General features: G+C 30.2%; 1 protein-coding gene across 1 annotated transcript; it reads right to left on the reverse strand.

Moving 5' to 3' along the window:
- Positions 1-331: 331 nt before the first annotated feature.
- Positions 332-22461, reverse strand: LOC107445500 (glycine receptor subunit alpha-2-like). Its single transcript, XM_071183793.1, has 9 exons — positions 22451-22461; positions 19234-19307; positions 19077-19144; positions 14045-14274; positions 9097-9179; positions 7897-8055; positions 6614-6798; positions 3193-3354; positions 332-780 (listed from the first exon to the last, which is right to left on the reverse strand). The coding sequence occupies exons 1-9, from the start codon at positions 22459-22461 to the stop codon at positions 427-429; spliced, it is 1326 nt and encodes a 441-aa protein (XP_071039894.1). The 3' UTR covers positions 332-426.
- Between the last annotated feature and the right edge of the window lie 1792 nt (positions 22462-24253).

Consider the following 24253-nt stretch of genomic DNA (forward strand, 5'->3'; position numbering starts at 1 on the left):
GAGTTGAACATTAGTAGTTGTAACTTCAAAAATTGGGTCTGCTGTTCAACGATAGTTATTAAATAAAATAAAATACTATACATTAATAATCAACATAGCACGGCTGACTCGAGTATTTTCAATGGAAATTATTCTTAATTGAGAAACGTTGAATAGTAGTTTTGATCCATGTAATTAGTATTTTCTTTCGGTCACATTTTGAGCATCAGTAACATTGCTAATGGCTCGAACATGTGAGTTAGTTGGAGTAAAAAAAAGCGCGTAAATAAGGACATTTTAGATGGACACTAATACGATCAAGACAATTAAAAAAACGTGTAAGAAAAAGCAATTTAAGTTATTACCCAGACCTCGCACGAAATTTTATTGATATTCTGAGTTATTACGCAGAATGAGCGTGTTCAATTTTTGACAATAAACAAATGTTTATGAATAAAAAAGTGGTAGCAACGAAAAAGACATCATCACATACAGATGCAAGATACTTGATTTATTCAAAAAATATGCCCAGTAAACAATCGCAAAAGTGATGAAGAATAAAGGAAACAATTTCTTGCTTAAATTGTCAACAGATTGACTTCTTCGTTTATTAACAGAACAAAATTCTGAATCTGCCTCACAAAAAGCAGCAGATATTTTCGGAACAGTCTGCTTTGAAGATGCTGTCTGATGATTTCTAATTTCTTTTGAAGTGGAGCAAACGATTTTTGTAGAATGTTTTATATCACGTAACCAATCTTGGATCTTCACACTTCCAATGGGTTGGTTGGGTCTTTTATCCTGAAAAAAAAAAAAAATTAAATTTTCATTTTTAATAATTCAGCTTTGAGCGAAAAAAGAGTATCATGACACAATTTCTAATTATTTTCCTGCAAAATGACCTCTCTTGAAATCTGGAGATTATCATGCTTGAACCTCTTCCCCAAACTAGGCCCCCACTCCTGGATGTCGTCAGGGGGTGAGGAAGTGTGTCGAGTTTTGCGTTAATAGATAGGCTTTTCGAAATATCAAATAAGCTCATTTTTATTTCCGTGACCTGATATTTGACCATTTCTCAAGATATTTCTTATTTTAAACTATTTTTTCACCATCTTCATTGCAATTACAGTGTCACCTATTAACTAAAATGCAACAACCTGTATGTCAGAATGGGGTATTATTATTTTTTTTTGTTGAAAAATCCAAATCTCGAAAAAAATAGGTTTTTTTTAAATTTAAGATTTTAAAGTTACTCCTCACCCAGCCTAAGGGCGTGAAATCAGGAGATCTAATTTAGCATCATTGAGTGCATCTTCTGAGAATATTGTATCGTATATTTTATAATTTTCTGTGTGTTTCAAGATTGTTCTTCTAGAGATATATTTAATCTTCTGCATACATATGGACAATTTGCATACATGCATTTGTAACAAATAGTGATTTATATGCTTTTATTTTAAAGTGTAACATAGCAAAACTCGAGGTTCCAAGATTCTCAAAATTTTAATTAATTTTTTTTAAAATTTTTAATTTGCTTAACCTATAACCCCTTAACGATCGGTTTTTAAGAAAACGGTTAAGGAACGGTTTTCACAAAAGTGCGTATTTTTTTTATCCCTGAAAATTGTATGAAAATATGTGTATGAACAATATATATATATTCATTTTAAATTTTTGATTTGTTTTTAGCTTGAAATTTTAAAAAATTAAATTNTCCAAATCTCGAAAAAAATAGTTTTTTTTTAAATTTAAGATTTTAAAGTTACTCCTCACCCAGCCTAAGGGCGTGAAATCGGGAGATCTAATTTAGCATCATTGAGTGCATCTTTTGAGAATATTTTATCGTATATTTAATAATTTTCTGCGTGTTTCAAGATTGTTCTTCTAGAGATATATTTAATCTTCTTCATACATATGGACACTATGTATACATCCATTTGTAACAAATAGTGATTTATATGCTTTTATTTTAAAGTGTAACAATACAAAACTCGAGGTTCCAAGATTCTCAAAATTTTGATAAATATTTTTAAAATTTTTTAATTTGCTTAACCTATAACCCCTTAACGATCGGTTTTTAAGAAAGCGGTTAAGGAACGGTTTTCACAAAAGTGCGTATTTTTTTCCCCCCTGAAAATTATATAAAAATATGCGTATAAACAATATATATACATTCATTTTTAATTTTTGATTTGTTTTTAGCTTGAAATTTTAAAAAATTAAATTTTTAGGAGAAGCCAACATGACTATGACTTAATGTTGGTTTTCCAGCAAGCAAAGAAAATTTGAAAAATATGTGCTTTAAACATTAAAAAAGAATTTTATTAAACTTACGTAAAATATAAATAAAGATTAGTAATTTTTTTTCTTGTGTGATAAATTTCAAAGAATGAGATACAGAGGCCATCGTCACAATCTGGACAATAGTACCGAGTTTCCTTCCAGTATCTCTTATTGTTCTTATGTCTTTTCTACAATTTCTACAATTACCTTACAAATATCCTGGTTCTGCCACCTGGTGTGTAAAATGAGAAATAAAATTTTTTCCGGGCAAAAGAAATGAATTACTTTCATTCTTATTGGCATGTTACTACTGAACACTCTAGCCCGGAAATTTTACGGGAGCGAGAAATAGAGGGCGAAACCTCATCCCGTCATTTTCACGGGGGCGAGAAGGAAAGGGTTAAGCATTAATGGAGTAAATGCAAATTATTTTTAAAGTAACATTATCAAAATTAAGTTTTTTTGGCAAGAACATGCTCTTCTACTTCAAAAGAATATTTTAAATTTTAACAATAAATTTTTTTTTCTTTTGCGAAATTGGGATTAACTTCTCGTTAAAAAAAAGTCATGACCAATGGAATTAAAAATTAATCTTACTTTAATAAGAAATCTTAATTTTTATGATTAAATTCAGTAGTAATTTAAAAATAATTCATTTCTTATAATTATGATCAATTTTCTTTTTATTTCTATTTCAGGTGCGTTTTTTCGCCACTTGTTGGATAAAATTTGTTGGGCGCTTAATTGGTATTTTAAGATATTTGTGATTGAATATTTAAATTCCGACCAGGCATTTAAGGGTAAAAAATACGTGCCTGATCGGAATTTTACTTGCAATATGTTTTTTTCGTATGCTGGGGAATATAATTTTCAAAAATAGTACAGATGTTTTTGTTTTAAAACCGAAAAGTATAGATTGAATATACTTACATTTTTTAAAATTGAACAATTCTTACACAGTTGAATAGATAAGTTATAGGCAAATGCAAATTCCACTAAAGTTGAAAATACCATAAATATGCATACGAATAACCATATATCCATCGCTTTCATGTAACTTACAGGTGGGAATTGAGACTTATATTGCTCAACCTGAAATTTTAAAAAAAAGTTATTGTATATTAAAGCTAAACAAAAATGTTTTCAAAAAAGATAATTTTTTTATAAAATGTATTTTTACATTTATCTTATGGTTTTACATCGTGGAGATGGCACTAGTATTTTCTTAAGACCATTGTTATTTTTTTCATGTAATAAACAAAATGCATATTACTAATGCTAATAACTTAATGCTAATTTTGACTATTTATTGTTATAATTTTTTTCTTTCAAATTTTACATCTATTGTAGACTATAGATCTAGAAATTTATTTTGATTTGACATTAACTTGATAATTCTTTTAAAACACATTATGAGCGTTGATGAGTGGTGCACTTCGAATGTTAATTTATGCAGTTACGCGTTACGTAATCAACGTTTAAAATCATTTTGAAAAACAAAGTTTTCAGATCAGAGAAAGAAAAGTTAACTTTATGGAAGTCTCCTCAGTTAAGAAATATGAAATTATGTTGCTGTTGCTTTGGTTGTTTAATGACATAGAAGGTTACGGGATCAATTTTTTAATAGGAAGTGAGTGCTAAATGATGATTTAAAGTGTGGTGAGTAATTTAAAACTTTTTGATCTGTAAGTAAAAATTTGTCCTCTAACTTCGAATTATCTCACATTATTATTTAAGTTAGAGTGGAAAAAAAGGAAATGAAATAGCATTATAAATTTTCCAAATCATTATCGCGATTAACCACATAAAAAGAAACATCAAAATCTTTGAAATAAATTTTATCATTGGATTTAAATAAAAAAACAAAACAAAAAGCAATAGAAACGAGTAACAAAAACTTGTAACAAAAATTTTATTTGTGGCTTAAATATAGATAAAAATGGATGTTAATTTTATAAGTGCATATATCATTAATTTACATAAAAATTCTTGTAGGTGTATGTTTTTTACACTTTTTCCAAAAATAATAATGATAATAATGCATGAAAATGCCCATGTTATGCCATTATAGACATCGCATATTTCATAGCTTTTTAATATTCAGCTCTTTAATTCCTCTAATAATCTTTTCCCATCTTCTCTCCTTTTCACAAAAAATACATTCACTAAATCTTTTTTTTTCCTAAAAAAAAAGGAAAAAAAAAGGCTGAAGAATGATTTATTTTATTTGTCAATGAATAGTCCATTTAATTATTTATTTATACAAAAAAAGAAGTTTACAAGTTTCAACCTTATTCATTTTCGTCGTCATAAAAGAATATTTAAAACTAACTGTTTCTTCGTTTTTATAATTAAAAGCAAAACAGATTAATCAATATTTTTTGGCTTGTTTTACGTTTATTGAGATATTTGAACAAAGAAAGAAACTGTTAAAGTTAAATAATTGGCTCTTATTTTCTACTAACCTACAATAGGAAAACACTTCGATCAATCTGCCACTAAATCCACTTAGCATGTTGCCAGAATTAATGATATAGTGATAAAAACTAAGTCATTGTTATAGGCAAAATCCAGCCAGCTCTTAATTTCGTTCTTTTTTTTTTTTTCATTTGTCATATACTTCTGTTTACTTGTAGTTTGTTTCAATTAAAGTTACTATAACGAACCAAAGACAAATAATTTATGTGCTGTGCATGAAAAGTAAAATTTCCCATCACGTATTCTGGCTATGTAATAGTAAAGCTTTCTTTGAGAAAGCTTGTGATAGTTTTCTCTGCAAGCACATTTCGTCAAGTATTATTTGAAACATCTACAACTGTGTTATCATTGGATTTAAATAAAAAAACAAAACAAAAAGCAATAGAAACGCCTTTCAGTTTCATTTTTAAACCAATTCACAAGCCCTGACATGAATATGTATTTTCACGAAATTATTTTTGACAAAGATTTTGAAACAGGGATTTGGGATAATCTCATTTTTACTGATTTAGATTTACGGATCACAGTACAATGAGTTCACATTAGGATAAGCAGTAAAATAATGTTATTATACCAATGATTTCGATATTCTAATTTAAAAACGATAAACATCTTTTTTAAATTTATCATAGTTCTAAGAATATAGCTATCAAGTGATTGCAATCGTTCATGCCAGTTTTGAATCACAATCAAATAGAAAGAAAATATAATTAGGGTCTGGCAAGGGTGCAGAAGAATGTGACCAATTATGCTCTCCCTATAACACTATATTCCCCCTACTCAGATGTTTAGGAATGTATTACGATGTTTTACACTAATTCCAATACCATTGCCATAATTCTGTTCGTTTTTAGATGGCCAAAAATGTTTTTTCTTCAACTTTTACCATGCTTACTTTAAGTTATATGTTTGATGCAGTTGAGTTCCATATAGTTTTCAAACTTAAAAAAAAATTAATGAGTGTGAAAATCAGGATAAAAACTAAGACATTTCCTACTTCTATGAGTACCCAAATGCTATTAGAGAAAGAATGTTAAATGTTCTTACAGGTAAAGAGTTCTGCTAAGCGCCATCTATAACCAACTTTGATCGCCCATAAGTAGTGAGAGCCCATAAGATCCGCTGTTGTCCAGGAAATTGATGGAGGTTAAAGCTCCATAAATTCGTGGAGTTAACGTCATGATGGGGGCAATGTGGTCAGCATTGTGCACCGACCGACTTTACTTCTAGGATAAGCCGGTGCCTTTCTATTTGAATTGTAATTGTGAAGCAGTGGGGTTCGATCTTTTCAATTGACACAGTAAAAGTGTATTAGTTGAAAAGATCGAAAGGAGCTTTTCTTTCATAAAATCTCTTAAATAGTAAAAAAAAAAAAAAATAAAAATTTAGTAAAACTAAAAAATCATTTTTCTGTCTTTCTCTGAAGAAAAACTACGTAATTTCTCATCATAATGTAATTTCAAAAATATTTAAAACGTTCTGAAACAAGTAAAGAAAATAATTGAAATTACAATATTGTTCATTAAATCCAATAACGCTAATTACTTCTATTAACTTCGATTAAATCAAATAATATTGATTAAATTCAAAATTTAGAACAACGTTTAAAAAATTATAATAAAAAGAATAGTAATGATACATTTAAAGAATAATTTTTTGTTCATTTCAGTATATGAAGCTTGAACAGCCCAAGTGATGTGACCCTCCCAATCACCTGATTATTAAGACATGATAAGTCTTCATTAATGCTGATATATAAAGCTTATAAGTCATGTTAAGTCTTCAATAGGTTTATTACAGTGCAAGAAATTTTGAAGTCACCTGATATTTGAAGGCTAACCAGTATTGCCAGGAAACGAGAAAACTTACTTACCTGGGTACAAAGAGTTAGTAACGAAGTAATGCTGAGGGCTACTCTGGCTGGCACAGCAGTTGTCTCTATCCAAAATGTGACCCAACTCATAATGACTATCAAAGTTGATGGAACATAAGTGTTTATTATGCTCCCAGTTAACCTCCGTACCAGTGTGATGTTGGCTATCAGGGTTGTGTAGGCCCCTGTTTGAGTGTTTAAAGAGTGAATTAGAATTTATTTTATGTAAAACAAATTCAACAATTATTTGTGTCAAAGAAAATGTAGGTTCCGCTGCAGAATTTACCAAAATTTCTACATTTCTACATTTATTTAGTTTGTTTCAGAAAGTGACGTATAATAGAGGGTTTCATCACCACTTCTTTTAGATTTCCTGGAGATAGAATCGATGTTCAGCTGTAAGTGGAAATATTGAAAAACTTAGTCAATGAAATAGATAAACAATTATTCCCGTTTGTACGATAATGAACACAATGTAGCACAATAATGTAGAGCACTTACGGTAGCAATGCAGTTTTTGCGAAAATTTAAATGAGAATTTCTAAGCCCTCGCCAAGCAATGCAAAAACATTGGTTTTCAGACGGACGATAAAGTCATGGTATGCGGAGCAGTTGGTTCAAACAACAGCTTATGTTTTTATATTTTTAATTTCTTTTATTATTATTATTTTTTTATTATTGATCCTAGTTCCAGTGGTGCAAATGCCTACACATTTGAGGGCAATGCTTCCGAGTTTTATTAAAAAGAGGTATGTAATAGTTCCTGACTCGACAATTATAGCTTCTGACATTTTTTAATAGAGATTCAGTGGAAAAATTTACAATTGACTACTTTTTGTAGAAATGCATAGAATTCAATTACAAAGTATAGGCATTTTGAAAGAAAGACAGTTCATCATAGTCTCTGTTAAAATATAGGCTTTGCGATTCATCAATGCTTTAAATTGATCAGATTGTTAGAGGGAAACTTAAAATTCGATTGCTTTTTAAAGCAGAGATGAGAACTCGATTTCAAAGAAGATAGCATATTTATTTTTTTAAAAAAGTAACACCATCATAAACTAATCGAATGAAAATGGGTTTCACAATGTATGTTTGTTAAGTGGACATGAAAGCTAAATACTATGGATCTTTAGGAATTCTCTTAGAATTTAAGAAAGAAATTCTTTGCTTAGTAGAGTTATTTGTATTATAAAATAAAATTTAAATTCAAACAGTCTTTCTTTATTCATTTTATACTGTTTTCACTTTGCTAGAAGCGTTGTATTGATAAATGTACTTACTGTCTCCAAAAACTTCAGTAACAGAATGAGGTGTTGGCTTAAGAAGATAAAACTGCAATGGCTCTGGTTGGCGTACCATTTCAATTACATCAATCATGTCTCGATATGGACTGTTTTCATCATCAATCCATTTTAGAACAGCTTCTGAATCAGGATGCACTAAATTAATCAAGAATAAAACATGCAACAGCATTAACGAGTAACAAAAGTTTTAGAAATTTTATTTTCATTTTTTACTATTTTGTTATTTTGCATCATTAATTTATTTCTGTGACTGAAAACTAGTCCAGACAAAATTTATACATTAAACGGGGTTATTCATAATTCCCTTCGCCTGCAAACGCCATTTTTCTTTACTACAACTGGCTTCAGTGGTACATGTTACTGCCATCTACCGGCAAACTGCTTAAATTAAAATTTGAATACTTTCGAAATAATTCCATATGTTCTTTTTTGCCATATTTGTCTTCGTGTTTTTACTATAAAGCTTCGAAACCCCGGAGGGAATTATGAATAACCCTGTAATAATATCATCTGTATTTATAACAGGCAAAGCCTTTACTCACTCATCAATAATTCTCCCACATGGAAATCTTAGATCTTAAACTCTTTTGTAATTATTTGAGTAATTAGGAGTTAATTAGCCTAATTCACAATAATGCTATATAACACGTTTTTACCAAGATAGTCTTGAATTGGGAGTATTCTTAGAAGTTATAAAGATAAATTAAAGAAGTTTAATTTCGGTATTTTGCAATTATCTGGATAATTAGCCTGAAATTGACAGCGACATCTGGATAATTAGCCTGAAATTGACTAAAATTTGGTTCTCTGTTTTTTATGTGATAAATGGAAAAGGACTAAAAAAGTTTCATTTCTATATTTGCAATCGTTACGGTTTACCGGAGTAATTAGCTGGTAATTAGTGTAATTGGAAGTTATGCAAATATCGTTTTTAGCAAAATAGAAATCTCAAGTTCGGACCACTCGTCTTTATTAGATAGGAAGAAAAACTAAAAAAATCGGGGTAATTAACATGAATTGACAGTAATGCTAAATAAAATGTTTTTATCAAGATAGAAGTCACAAATTTAAACCATGTTTTTTTAGATTGTGTAACCGGTGAGTTTGTGTAGAAGAACTAACCGGTTTCCGCAGGATGTAAAATGACGTTGAATTACATTAAAACCGAATACTTACTTAGACCCACTAGAAACAAGCAATTTTGGACGTCAAATGGGTACAATGTAAAATCCATGTTGCAACCAGCTTTAAATAAATACCTAGAAGTTATAGAAGAGAATATTTCAAACTTTATGTCGATCCAAAAGCTTGTAGAATAGTATAAAATGTGGTTCTTCATTTGTACTTCTTTCAAATTTAATTTCAATATTATATGAGAATAAATTGTTAAGGGAATTAGCATAGTTTTAAAGCTTTATTGAGATTTCGATGCTTGATTAGTAAAATCTAACAAAATTAATTTATTTATGATGTTATAAGGGAACAGCTTAGAACTCAGATTTATTTTTAAATGTACGAACATTTCAGAAAAAAGCAAAAGTAGAATTTTTTTTTAAATATTTGAATTTATTAAAAAAAACATAGTATTTTATTTAACTCTTTGTCTGCAAATTCTTCCATTTTCATTTCAAGTATGAGTTTTTATCTTACTTTTAGTGATTTTAAAAATATTAAAATATAAATATTGCTCTAAAATTCTTATAATACATTCCAAACGTTTCATTTACAAGCATTATATAATTACTGTAAAAGCGGAAATCATCTATAAAATAAAGAAAATAAATCATGTGCTTTTATTTCGTAGAATGCTGCTTTTTTCTTTCAGCAATTATTTAAAATTATTAACAAATCTATTGAATCCCGTTTAAATATGTTAAGTTTTCTCTTCCGTTAAATTACATTGTTGGATAAAACCAGAACTGTGTCAGCCAGGGAAAAAAATAAGAAATTTTGCCACTGGCCTNTAATTACAAATTTACAAAAAAATTGGATTTCGGGTAGCCCCGCTCACATGAATGTCGGGTATCACCGCCCAATTTTATTTCGTCGATAAATGTACGGTTGCAAAGATTATTATTTTATTGCTTCAAATTTGAATGTTATATGCATTTTAACAACAGATATTGTTGTTATTAAATGATTGTCATTAAATGATAGAATTCACTAAAAGTATATTAATATGTTATAAATAAAATAATTTTGTGATAAAAATTTTTAAATGAGGTTTATCTATTGTCAATACATTGGTCACTTTCATTTACACCTGAAAAAATGAAAAAACAGCCAAAAAACATAATTTTTGTAACTGGGCAGGGCCACCCGACATATTTTGAAAAGAGCTGAAAAACATGTTTTTTGAAATTTCTATTTTTTTTAAGTTAAACTATTCTATTTTTGGTTTATTCTTTTTGCATTATTTAATTAGATGGTAAAACAGTAGAAATATACAAAAATATTGATTATTAATCAATATTATACAGAAATATAAGCAATACTCTTTAAGTGAGCGGGGCTACCCGACTCTCCCCTATATAATAGTTTCTGAAGTGACAATTATAGTTTCTGACATTTTTTTAATAGAGATTCAGTGGAAAAATTGATAATTGACTACTTTTTGTAGGAATGTATAGAATTCAATTACAAAGTACAGGCAATTTGAAGGAAAGACAGTTCATCATAGACTCTGTTAAAATATAGGTTTTGCGATTCATAAATGCTTTAAATTGATCAGATTGTTAGAGGAAAATTTGAGATTCGATTGCTTTTTAAAGCAGAGATGACAACTCGATTTCAAAGAAGATAGCATATTTATTTTTTTAAAAGAGTAACATCGCGATAAACTAATCGAATGAAAATGGGTTTCACAATGTATGTTTGTTAAGTGGAGATGAAAACTAAATACTATGGATCTTTAAGAATTTTTTTAGAATTTAAGTAAGAAATTCTTTGTTTAGAAGAGTTATTTGTATTATAAAATAAAATTTAAATTCAAACATTCTTCCTTTATTCATTTTATACTGTTTTCACTTTGCTAGAAGCGTTGTATTGATAAGTGTGCTTACTGTCTCCAAAAACTTCAGTAATAGAATGAGATGTTGGCTTAAGAAGATAAAACTGCAATGGCTCTGGATGACGTACCATTTCAATTACATCAATCATGTCTCGATATGGACTGTTTTCATCATCAATCCATTTTAGAACAGCTTCTGAATCAGGATGCACTAAATTAATTAAGAATAAAATATGCAATAGCATTAACGAGTAACAAAAGTCTTAGAAATTTTATTTTTATTTTTTATTATTATTTTAATTTTTTTTAATCGCGTCCATGGACAATTAATTGGCCTCGTGTGCCTTCAAAACTGCATCCGCAAGCTCCTGTGCATCATCACTGTAGAGGATCTCACGAAGTTCTGAAGCCAGTGACACCATACCCAGTTGTAAAACATATGGGGTAAGGGCTGGGCACTCGAGAATGTGATCCGGGGTAGGTTGGATATCGGTGCAGTTCTTGCAGGGAATATAAGTTCTTATTTTGTCGGGAGGAATTTTCATCCCTTTAAAGTGGTTTGTTCTTAGTCTCGTAATTGTTGATGTTAAGATTCTGGAACACTCAAAGTCAGTAATGAGGGGTTTCCTGAAGGAAGTCTGTATCTTGCAACTGCATTTGCGTCTGCAAGCCTGATGGTGGTGCAAGGATGGTCGGCACCTCTGCCTTCCTTAGCCAATGAGTCCGCACACTTGTTTCCTTCAATATTCACGTGAGCCGGGATCCATTGCAGCAAGCAGGATTTCGCATTGCCGTGCAAGCCTTCAAGTAGGACATTTATTCCAGAGGTGACGTTAGTTACACCGTTGTTGATTGCCTCTTAGGCCGCTTTTGAGTAAGAGAATATTACCAGTCCCTCAGATGGGTCTGAAATCTCCTGATTGGTCATATAAAATGTGAGTGCCTCCTTAATCGCACGAAGTTCACTGGTAAAGTTTGAAGCAATTAATACTATTTTGTTATTTTGCATCATTAATTTATTTCTGTCACTGAAAACTAGTCCAGACAAAATTTATACATTATATTAATATCATCTGTATTTACAACAGCCAAAGCCTTTACTCACTCATCAATAATTCTCCCACTTAGAAATTTTAGATCTTAGGTTCTTTTGTAATTATTTGAGTAATTAGGAGTTAATTAGTCTAATTGACAATAATGCTATATAACACGTTTTTACCAAGATAGGAGTCTCGAATTTGGAATATTCTTAGAAGTTATAAAGATAAATTAAAGAAGTTTAATTTCGGTATTTTGCAATTATCTGGATAATTAGACTGAAATTGACAGCGAGGCTAAATAACACGTTTTTATTAAGACGGAAGATCTCAAATTTGGTCCTCTGTTTTTTATGTGATAAATGGAAAATAACTAAAAAAGTCTCATTTCTATGTTTGCAATCGTTGGTTTACCGGAGTAATTAGTTGGTAATTAGTGTAATTGGAAGTTATGCAAATATCGTCTTTAGCAAAGTAGAAATAGCAAGTTCGGATCACGCGTCTTTATTAGATAGAAGGAAAAACTAAAAAAAAAAGCGGGGTAATTAGCATGAATTGACAGTAATGCTAAATAAAATGTTTTTACCAAGATAGAAGTCACAAATTTAAACCATGTTCTTTTTATATTGTGTAACCGGTGAGTTTGTGTAGGGAAACCAACCGGTTTCCGCAGGATGTAAAATAACATTGAATTACATTAAAACCGAATACTTACTTAGACCCACTAGAAACAAGCAATTTTGAACGTCAAATGGGTACAATGTAAAATCCATGTTGCAACCAGCTTTAAATAAATACCTAGAAGTTATAGAAGAGAATATTTCAAACTTTAAGTCGATTCAAAAGCTTGTAGAATAGTATAAAATGTGGGTTCTCCTATTTTACTTCTTTCAAACTTAATTTCAATATTTTATTAGAAAAATTTAATTTAAGAAAACTGTTAAGGGAATTAGCATAGTTTTAAAGCTTTATTGAGATTTCGATGCTTGATTAGTAAAATCTAACAAAATTAATTTATTTATGATGTTATAAGGGAACAGCTTAGAACTCAGATTTATTTTTAAATGTACGAACATTTCAGAAAAAAGCAAAAGTAGAATTTTTTTTTAAATATTTGAATTTATTAAAAAAAACATAGTATTTTATTTAACTCTTTGTCTGCAAATTCTTCCATTTTCATTTCAAGTATGAGTTTTTATCTTACTTTTAGTGATTTTAAAAATATTAAAATATAAATATTGCTCTAAAATTCTTATAATACATTCCAAACGTTTCATTTACAAGCATTATATAATTACTGTAAAAGCGGAAATCATCTATAAAATAAAGAAAATAAATCATGTGCTTTTATTTCGTAGAATGCTGCTTTTTTCTTTCAGCAATTATTTAAAATTATTAACAAATCTATTGAATCCCGTTTAAATATGTTAAGTTTTCTCTTCCGTTAAATTACATTGTTGGATAAAACCAGAACTGTGTCAGCCAGGGAAAAAAATAAGAAATTTTGCCACTGGCCTCCGGCTTGTTGTAGCCCTCTTAACAATGGCCACTTTTTAAAACATGTGACTTTTTCTAAAACTGAAAATTTTTATCGATTAAATAACATCGTTGGTATTAATAATCTAAACTATTTCTTTAGAAGCATTTCTCAAAACACGGTAAACATTACAAGGTTAATTTCTAAATTAACCTTGTTTACCTTAACCTTAAAATTTTAAGAGGCAAGCGCGAAATAAAATAATTTTCCGAATATAGTAAAATATTTATGGTGGCGACCATTACGTACAGCCAGGCCAGACATAACCTTACATTTCTCACAATAAAATTTTTGTTAAAAATGACTATAATTTCTAAGTTACACCTGCTGAGAAGAATTGTTTCCAAATTATTATTGTTGCTGTTGTAGTTAATTTACGTCGCCCTAGAGCTGCACAATGGGCTATTAGCGACTGGGAAACATCCCTGAGGATGATCCGAAGACATGCCATTATAATTTTGACCCTCTGCAGAGGGGATAACAAATTATTATTATTATAATAATGTTATTAAGTTTCAGAGTACAACCCAGTTTACTCACCGCCTGCTTTTAAAGACAGTTTCATCTTGGAAAACTTCAAGAAGTGCATCTGTAGTCAAACCTTGAAAGCTTTCAATGTGCTTAACAGTTTCGAAATATATGTCTGGTTCCCATATGTAACGCAAACAGCATTCATGCAAGAACATCGGATATTTAGTAATGTTCAAAGCACTAAATTTCAGTCTGCTATCTCTCCACGCTGTATTCACAAAAACATGAAAAAGGTAGTCCTGAAAAGTAATTTTTTAATCTTCAGACGTTGGTGCTAAAACTCAATGAAAGAAATTACAAGACACAATTGTTCCAAATTTTGCGAATGTCATGCAGTCACGTTATGCACACATGGTTTAATCGAAAAAACTGTTAAAATAGGGAGGGCATCCCGCAAGTTTACGTAAATTTTGCGCTGCACAATAACTTTAGTTCTCTGCAGAGCTTTGCACAAAACCTAAGTATGTGAGCTCTCCAATAACTGCTCTAATAACTCTAAGAATTGGTGGCCGCCTCATCCGTTCTTTACCTGTAATTTTTTAATCAGTAAATCTAGAGCCGCGATGGCTCAGGGGATAGAGCGTTCGCTTTCCAGTGAGGTGAACCGGGGTTCGATCTCGGTGATGACTGGTCGATGCGAATTCGGCATCCGGCTTGCACCGACCATAGTGCTGACGTGAAATATCCTCAGTGGTAGACGGATCATGGGTCAGAGTCCCCTTGCCGTCAGGCAAACCATGGCAGGTTGTCGTCTTTCTCTACATGTAACGCAAATGCGGGTTAGTTCCATCAAAAAAGTCCTCCACGAAGGCAAATTTCTCCCAATACTTGATCCAGGAATTTCCTTGTCTTCTGGATCGAGTTCAAAATTACAAGGTTAAGGAGTTGTACATTAGTAGTCGCAAGCCCAAAAATTGGGTCGGCTGTTCAACGACGGTTATCAAACCAAATCAAATCAATAAAGCTATGGATGGCTGACCATCTAAAGCGAATCACAGGTGGCTTTAGGGGTTAATTAAAACTGCCTGGTTACTACCCTCGATTTATATTTACTCCAAACACTGAAAAAGCGCTCCGACCAGTATTATTATACTCGTAGTGTTAACAATATAACGCGTTCTTTCACTTAACCTCTAGCTTAATCCGTTAGGTTTTAGCAGAAGATGAATTTAGATAACCCAAAAGCACGCTGTGATGTTACCCAAAAAATAACAAAAGGCCATACTTTACGTAAATAAAGGAAATAAGGGATGCCACTGAAAACATGGAAAATCTTACGTTTTATTTGTGTTGTGATATTTATTTTCCTAAATTTGTTTAATATTCACCACTGTTGAAATTTATAAATTACAGGAAACTCATACGAATGGTAAGATAACGCGTGAATACAAACCACAAGAATAAAACTTCTTAGATTATCGAGCTTGTTCTCATATCACCTTGTAAACGTAACGTAAGCGGAGGGATAAGCTGGAAATTTTCTACAATTCTTCCGGCTTTAAAAAACTTGTTATTATTTACATTCAGTCACACATGCATAGCGCTTGTGTCGTTAAGGTGCAGAACCGGCCTTCTCGTCAAATTGCTTAGGGGAAGCACACGCATTTATTTTTCATCAACTGGAAGTGAGTAAATTTGATCAAATCCACATTTTATATGCGTTTGAAAGTCACATTTCTCTGCCAAAACGGCTAAATCCTGCAGATGGTGAGTTGTAACATCTACCATTTGCATAGTTAAAACGGTTCAGAAAACTTATACAGAGAGTTCAAAACGGCTAGTTTCTGTGAAAATATTCACACGAGACTCAGTGAAGTTACAGAAATAAATTAAGTCAATCTCTGTAAATTGCTTCCCAGTTCTAGTCCTTTACGCCAAGCCACAAAAGACATGATATTACGCCACTCCACAAAAGAAACATTCCGTCGCAAATTTTCTTTCCCCTTTACAAATAATTTAAAATATTGTAACAAAACTGCTACTTTCTGTGGAGCCGGTGGCTCCGAGGTAAGGCATTGATTTACGAGGCCGAAGGTTGGGTATTCGAATCTCATCCGGGGCATGTCGACTAAAAGTGATTTTTGTTGAAGAATATATCATAATTACATCTCATTCTTTCGTAGTTGTTTATGTTGTTAATTTCCCAATTTCTAAAATTTTCGGATTCTGGAATGCTTTGTTCGAAAAAGTTCGACAGTTGTATGTAAGCACACATAGATTCAGTTCAGTCGTACAATGTCTCAAGATGAGTTTGTGTTCTTCCACCTTTAGTATAATCTCCCACACATCTAATCTACCCGGCAATATGGAAAAAGTGAGATCTGACAAACCAAGACTAAGCCATGAAGTTTTAATTGAGAAGAAACTGTTTTAACTGAGAAAATTTTTTTTCCAAACATCAAAATGCGAGCAAATTATTGGAGGAGAATTTCTCCATTGCTTAATCTTAAGTTATCTTCTTAAAATTTATTTTCATTTAGATATTTTTAAATTTTTGTACTATTGTGATATTATATTGATATCTTTCATCTGATATTTGTTCTTTTTAGTAGTTGAATCGTCGTAGCTTACTCTTGGTTTGTCTGAACTCACTTTTCTACATTTTAAACTTAAAATTAATTATGGAGGCGAAATAGAATTTGTGATGAAAAGTTCATCCCGTGTTCTGGCGTCCTCTTAAATCCGAGTCAATGAGACATGATCGCAGAAGGTGCAACTCGATCAGGCGCTCATTATTAGCATGGAAAATTCAACCCCTGATGAAACCGTAGAAGACAAAGATCTACCTATCACAGAGGGGCCGACTTTTCACCCTGGAATATATAATAATAATCATCATCATAGTTGGCCAAACAGCCCAATGTGAGCCAATGCCTCTGAAGATTTCTCCATGACGACTTCCGATTTATCTTTGATCTCCAATTCCTTTCATCAATTGCAAAGCATTGCATTTTGCAAAGAAAGACAGGATTGAGTATCAGAAGAAAAAAAATATATTCCGTCGCATTCACTAATCGATAACTTCTAAGTAAAACCACCTCATCTCCGAAAAGTAATCAAAGCAACCAAGGCACCTCTTGAAGATTAAAACTTTCACGGTCTTTCATATCCTGCTGAGTAATAAAATTAACGCTTCTCAATTCAGATGCTTTACTTTTTCGTTTAGAGTGATGGCTTAATTTCCGGCGTGATCAAATAAATCTGAACAAATGATTTGGCTTTACTTGGACGGCAAAAACTCTTTATTCATTGTGGCCTTTTGAGGCTGTGAATAGCTTTAATCGAAGCTAGTCCCGATAATTAGTCTCCCATCTAGAAATGCTTTTCGCTTTAAAGGACGGTGAAGTTATTTTAAGAGAAACTATGGTACATTAAAATATTAAATGGGAAGTTTATTTTGAAAATATTTAGAGAGAATTAATAAAAATTCTTAAATTTATATTTAAAAAGAAAGGGAAATAATATGTTTTGAATGTGAGAAAGGTTTTTCTTTTCATTGAATTTAAATCGTTAAATACACCTGCTTTGCTAACTTAAAGAAACAAATTTTGCAATGGAAATAAAAAAAGGATGTTAATAATGCATGATTTTGTGTTTTTCTCGAAATGAATCCACAGCTTTAAAAAAATAGCTTAAAAAATAAAATTTCGTTTTATTTTTTTCAGTTCTAAAAGNCATCCCGTGTTCTGGCGTCCTCTTAAATCCGAGTCAATGAGACATGATCGCAGAAGGTGCAACTCGATCAGGCACTCAGTATTAGCATGGAAAATTCAACCCCTGACGAAGCCGTAGTAGGTAAAGATCTACCTATCACTGAGGGGCCGACTTTTTACCCTGGAATATATAATAATAATCATCATCATAGTTGGCCAGACAGCCCAATGTGAGCCAATGCTTTCCTCTGAAGATTTCTCCATGACGACTTCCGATTTATCTTTGATCTCCAATTCCTTTCATTAATTGCGAGAAAATCAGACTCCACTGAGTCAGTTCATCTTAACCGCGGCCTTCCCCGCTTTCTTTTTCCAGTGGGTCTAAAAAGCAGTATCTTTTTTATTGTGTTGTCGTCACTCATTCGAATCACGTGGGCAATCCAATTCATTTTATTTATTTTTATGTATTTAATAACATCAGGTTGTTTATAAATCTTGTACAGTTCAAAGTTAAATCTCCTTCTCCAGCTATTGTTTTCATTTGCACCACCAAGTATACCCCACAAAATCTTTCTCTCAAATATTGCGATACAATTTTCCTCTAGTTTTGTCATTGTCCAAGCTTCAGAAGCGTATGTCAAGACTGGCTGGACAAGAGTTTTGTAACTTAACTAATTTGAACTTTAGTTTGTAAATTAAGAACTTTGTTTTTCTAGAAAGAAACCTAGATTTAATAAATCTTCTCAGCCCATAGACAGCCCTATTTGCCAGATATAGTCAGTTTTTTACTTCAGGAGTAATTCTGTTGTCAATGGTAATAATTGATCCTAAGTAAGTAAAACTCCTCACTGTTTCAAATCTATAAGAATTTATTTCGAGATAGGGGTCAATATATAATAGTCCATTATAATAGGGGTTAATATTTAATAGAATACGTAATAGTGCATTGTAAAATCTGAAAGAAAGTGCCTTTAGAAATAAAATTGGTATTTCTATTAAATTTGATAACGAGAACCTCTTTACGATGCATTCGAACAAGATAATGGCCTAATTTTGAAGAGATCCTTGTTCTTTTTCCTTGTATTTTTATAATGTAGAATCAAACGGATAAAACTTTTTTTTTCAAGATTTCGTACCTGATAGAAAATAGAAGAAGAGACCCATTGCTTATGAAAGTGATTTTCCAAGATACCTTCTCTTATTATGCGAAAGTTGGTTAGTTATACTTATAAAACTCATCCCTAGATTAGTTGCTTTAGACTAATATTTAGCTAAGAAATCGCATGTCTTTTGCATTGAGTTTAGAAATTCTGAAAAAAAATCAACGAATCAAATTATGTGAATTTTTGCAGTAAGGAAATGAATATTTTTAATGAAATCAAACCTACCATTTTCCCCTCATCTATTTCTCCAATATCTAAGACTTGAAGTGCAGCGTATATGACACCTTTATTTCCTACAAAATAAATTTTTGACAGATTAAGTTAGTGTAAACTTTTTTTAAAAATTATATAGAATTGTACTATTTTTAACTGAAGGACTTACCTTTATTTTTAGGGGGTTCATTACATTCGTATTCATAATCAAGGATATCCAAGCAGCAGCTATCCTCTTTTTTGCTTAAAATTTTTAAGATATATATAATAGACAGATACTCTTTGAAAAAATATTCAGAATTTTCTACCATAAAAAACAAAATTATTATAAACTTACTTAAAATTGTTTCAATTTTAAATGAACAAAATAATTAATTTGACACTCCTCAAAAGACGCACAGAATTTTCCACAATAAAATGGGCTTAACAATTAATAAGGCTTAATAATTAATAACCTTACCTAAATTTTCCTGAATTTTAAATAAATAAAATACTTTTAGTTAATTTAAAAAATTCAATTATTTTGTTCTAGATTTAATAATATTTGTTTTTGAATTAAGAAGGAGATGACTTTAAACTCTTGACTTTTTTTTGTATTTTTATTATTTATGACTCAAAAAGTATGTAAGAAATCACGAATTTAATTTTAAAGTGCATAACTTTATTTACCATTTTAAAAACTTTAAATTAAAAATAAAGCGTCTCAAATCTTGACCGGATCAAAAATAATACACAATTAATTTTTTTCCCCATTTTTTCTGTAAGGTGCGCACTGTAACAAAATTTTAGTGTATTTCAACACCAGAAATGGTGACAACTACTTTACAACTAAGTTTCGTAGTTTAACACCCTACATAACTCTTGTATTTTACTACACCAAGAGTGTTCTTTTACACTACTTGGTATAAAATAGCTTCTACCATTTTTCGTATTCAGTAAAACTAAAATTTAAAACTATAGTACCTGGAAAAAAATAAATTTCGGTAAAATTTCTGTATTGTATGATACATTTCTGGTTAAAAAACTTCTCTAATACTGGTTTATAAAACCAAAATATACAGTGTTTTACCATCCATTTGATAATTTTCCCTTTCATATGGTAACATTTAACAGGAAATTCTGGTTTTAAAAATTATGGTTCGTATTATCCCATATCTAGTACGAATGCAAAACTGAAAAGTAAATTTAACCAAATGAATAGTTTTTATGTGATGCTCTATGGTAGCATGATAAAATTACTAAATTTTATCACAGTGACCAATTTTTTTCATTTATTATAAAACCATATTTTATTGTTGATTTTACTGGAATCATTACCAAACTACTTCGGTAAAAATTACCGAGTTTTTTTGTGTTCCTATAGAGTTACAATCACGGTAAATGTTACCATATTCTAGGAGTTTTGACTATACTTTTTTCTCTCTCTTGTGAGATAAGATATTCATGACAGTCAGTAAAGTTATTTTTTCTATGGAATGTAAAGTAAGAATCATTAGTTCAGGAGATGCACCTATACACTAATTCTTAAAATAAAATTATTTTGTAAATCAAGCATACGCGTATCACAGAGAGAATATTTAGAATTCGAACTAGGCTTAAGAAAACCGAAATTGAATATTATGAACATATATTTTTTACCTTTTTATGATCGATTATAAACAAACATTTGTCGTCTGATATTTTCTAAACGTAAGCCAACATTGGTGAAAACATCTCATGTATGGTTCTTGGTGTAAGCTTGGTCACCATTTATTGGAGTTCGTACAAAGATCATCTTTTTTTTAATAGGGTTTGAGTCGTCATGATTGAAAATATCCAATTTACTTGATACTTCAGAGCTGATGAATCGAGCAACATTATGTTCTTTGTGTAAGTATGATTTTTGCAAAGTAATTTTAAGATTCAAATTAACTACCTATTTAAAACTACACTAAGGGGATTAAAAAAAATAAAGAATTATTTTTTGAAACAAACGTTTTAAAAACTAATTTATTTTTATTTTTTCTTAACAAAAATTAAAAACGTTAAGAGTTGGATAAAAGTTTGAGTCCACTATTTTGACAACCAACCATTTAATATAATCATAAAATTTAATCTTACTTTAAGCTAAATATAGCTTCAAACTAAACATAAACTTTAAACAGCTTAAAATTTATATTTGCTTATTTAAACATCCGATTAATTTTTATTTTTATTTATTTATTTATATATTTACATATATTTTATTTTCAAGGATCGATTTAGGTAAATATTTGACAGATAAAGACAAAGGAAAGGTTGTTTCTCTTTCAGTTGGTGGCTTAAGTGACTGGCAAATTTCTGATAGAATTCAAGAGCCAAAGACCGTTGTGCTCAATCTTTTAGTTTTTTTAACAAATCCAATTAGTTTTAAAAAAAAGTAATGGTTGTCTGTCAAAGCTAATTTTTCATTCTCAACTTTGTATCATTTAAACAGTGCTTAACTAATCTGCTAATTTCAAAGCAACCACATCCTCAGTGTAACTTCCGGCTACATCTAGTTTAGAATTACTATTACATTTAGTTTAGAAACTTCCGGTTAGACCGTATCAAATGTGTTAAAAAATTGTGAACATTAAGAATTTCGTAAATCAAAAGCTAAACTGAACATGCCGATACGATATGTTTAAGGACATATAAATTTGTTATACGACATTCATTATTTTAAGCAAAATATAGGTTTTAAACTTGTACTTATTAATGGCAAAAAAATGTAATCTAGATGGATCAGATTAGTTTAGATATTAATGGCATGATTTAAGTCAAGAGTTTTTGTATCTACCAAAGTATGATCAAAGAGGTGTCTTAATGTGAAATCTAATGGGAATTGATCTGAATGGGAATTGATCTAATGGGAATTCATCGGAATTGATTTCAAGGGCTGAAATAAATTCGATAGATTACTAAGATATTCTTGCCAGCAATTTTATCCCCTTAAAATGCTTTATCTATAAACTCAACTTCATTTATAAACTGATAATGCTTCAATCTATAAACTTAGTTCAAAACAAAATGTTTTCAGAGCGCAACACTAAGCGACTGATGTCTCTTACCACAAGCATGACTTTGAAACTAGAGAAAAATAAGTGGTGGGTTTAGTTAAAAATGTATTTGAAATAAAAGCACTTTTTTTGAGCTCTAAAATCATCATTCAAATAGTCGTAGCAGAAATTGCTTATTATCAGCAGCAAAATTCTTTCCAAATCGCCTTTTAGAAGTTATTTGAGTAAAAGGTAAAATTATAAGTTACTGAAATGATAATGGAAAAGGAGTTCAGATTTTTGATTTTTAGAAGAACTTTTATTACACATCATTACTAAATATTTTCAGACCAGTAATGATATTTAATAGTAATGATAAAGTTTTACCCTGACACCATATTAGTTATTGCATGAAGTAATAATATAAAAATTGCCATATTTTATTTTTAAGTTATTTAAATGTGTTTCATTTCCAAAGCGATGTCTGTTCTACTCGCAATTAATGAAATTTATTTTAAAAAATATCACATGGTATCGAATTTTTTTCACTATTCCAGTATGTGGACCAAAAAATCCGTTAAATTATTTTCAATTTCAGTTTCTTAGAATGAATTGTAATGCCAATTTCATAAATTACCTATTTTTTTCAATGAAAAATCTATCTAATAACTTCTTCACGTTTCAAGAAAAAGTTTTACGGTTTTTTTGTATTAAATATTCCATTTTTAATATAATGTAGTTTTTAGAAGTAATCCATTGAACTATACCAAGTGTATTACATTTTTAAATACACTGGGCTTTAAATGAGTAAGAATATAGAAAAGTTTTACAACCAAACGAATAAAAAAACATTGCATATTAATATGATATACATACATTAAATTAATTTAAAAAAATTACCTTTCTGAACATTTTTCTATCAGTAGCATGAAGCCAACTGAAGTAAGAAATATTTTCAAGAGTAGTTGCATTATCAAATTGTTGTAAACGGAAATAAAAAATAAGAACGAAAAATATGATGCCAATATTGGTCTGATTTAGGATTCAGAGTTATGTTTGTCACTAAACCACGCACCACTTAAGAGCCTGTAGAGCTAGAAAATTGTCATTAAACTGATTTGTGCTTTTTAAGAATTTTTTTCAGATTCTAATGATAAGTGCTAAACATAATTACTAAAGGATGAGATATAGGTGTTTATTTACAATTGCAAACAATAAGATTGCCATTGAAATGGTGCCAAAGCTAAAATAGATATAATAAAAAAAATCGATTGAAATATACAACAAAAGGCAAATGCGTGTTATCAAGGGTAGGCCAAATGTTCTATATGTCACGTAAATTATTCAAAGCAAACACATTATAGATTTTCTGAAGCTACTTGACATATTCTGAATGATTTCTAAAAATGAATGGATTTTTCTTTTTAACGAAACTTTGTTCTGAGAAAAGAAAATGCCTTGAAACTTCAAATAAATTTCCATTATGCATGAGTTAAAAAAACATTGCTTTGTGGAATTTTTTGAGTTCTGCTGTTCCCTTTAAAACTGACTTCGTTTTGAATTATAGAAAATTCATTAATGTCAAAACTTTTCTAACTCATAAGATGTATATTGAAATGGTATTCTATCGATTAAAACCGTTACTTTAAATTTGAGAAGGTGTAATTTTTAAGAACAAGTCTGTTCTTTTGAAAATGATCACGAAAGATATTATTGAAAGATATTATTGACGGGATTTATCTTGAATTAAATATGCGACTTATTTCTTTTTTAGAATTTATTTAGAGAATGTAAGAAAGAAAGATTTAGAAAATGGATTTGGTGTTTTAACTATAGTTACTAAAAGTTGTTCAGCTTGTTTTTATTCATAAAAAATTTATTTTCTTTTAAAGGTTCTCAAGACAACATTTGCCTTACTGTTCATAAAAACAGCGATAAAATCCAATAAATAGAATTTTCTCATAGCTCAAATAAGTTAATAAAAGCTCGTTTTGTAAATAAACGTATTTCGGGAACTTTCATTAAATGTAGTATCAAATATCGACACTATGGATGATTTCGAATAAAATGGTTTCGGGCTATTGTAGTAACAGTTTAATTTGCAAATTAATTTCTGAGCTTTTATGTGTCACTTTTACCAGAATTTCAAAATCTGTATTAGGAGTACACTAATTTTTATATTCGATTTAC

Source organism: Parasteatoda tepidariorum, chromosome 7 (genome assembly GCF_043381705.1).
Source record: "Parasteatoda tepidariorum isolate YZ-2023 chromosome 7, CAS_Ptep_4.0, whole genome shotgun sequence".
Lineage (NCBI taxonomy): Eukaryota > Metazoa > Arthropoda > Arachnida > Araneae > Theridiidae > Parasteatoda > Parasteatoda tepidariorum.

Coding starts and splice junctions, on each gene's coding strand:
- LOC107445500 (XM_071183793.1), bottom strand. Junction 14,275..19,076: donor AAATAGATGAGGGGAAAATG/GTAGGTTTGATT, acceptor ATTACTTTTCAG/GACTACCTTTTTCATGTTTT. Junction 6,799..7,896: donor TACTGAAGTTTTTGGAGACA/GTAAGTACATTT, acceptor ACACTCAAACAG/GGGCCTACACAACCCTGATA.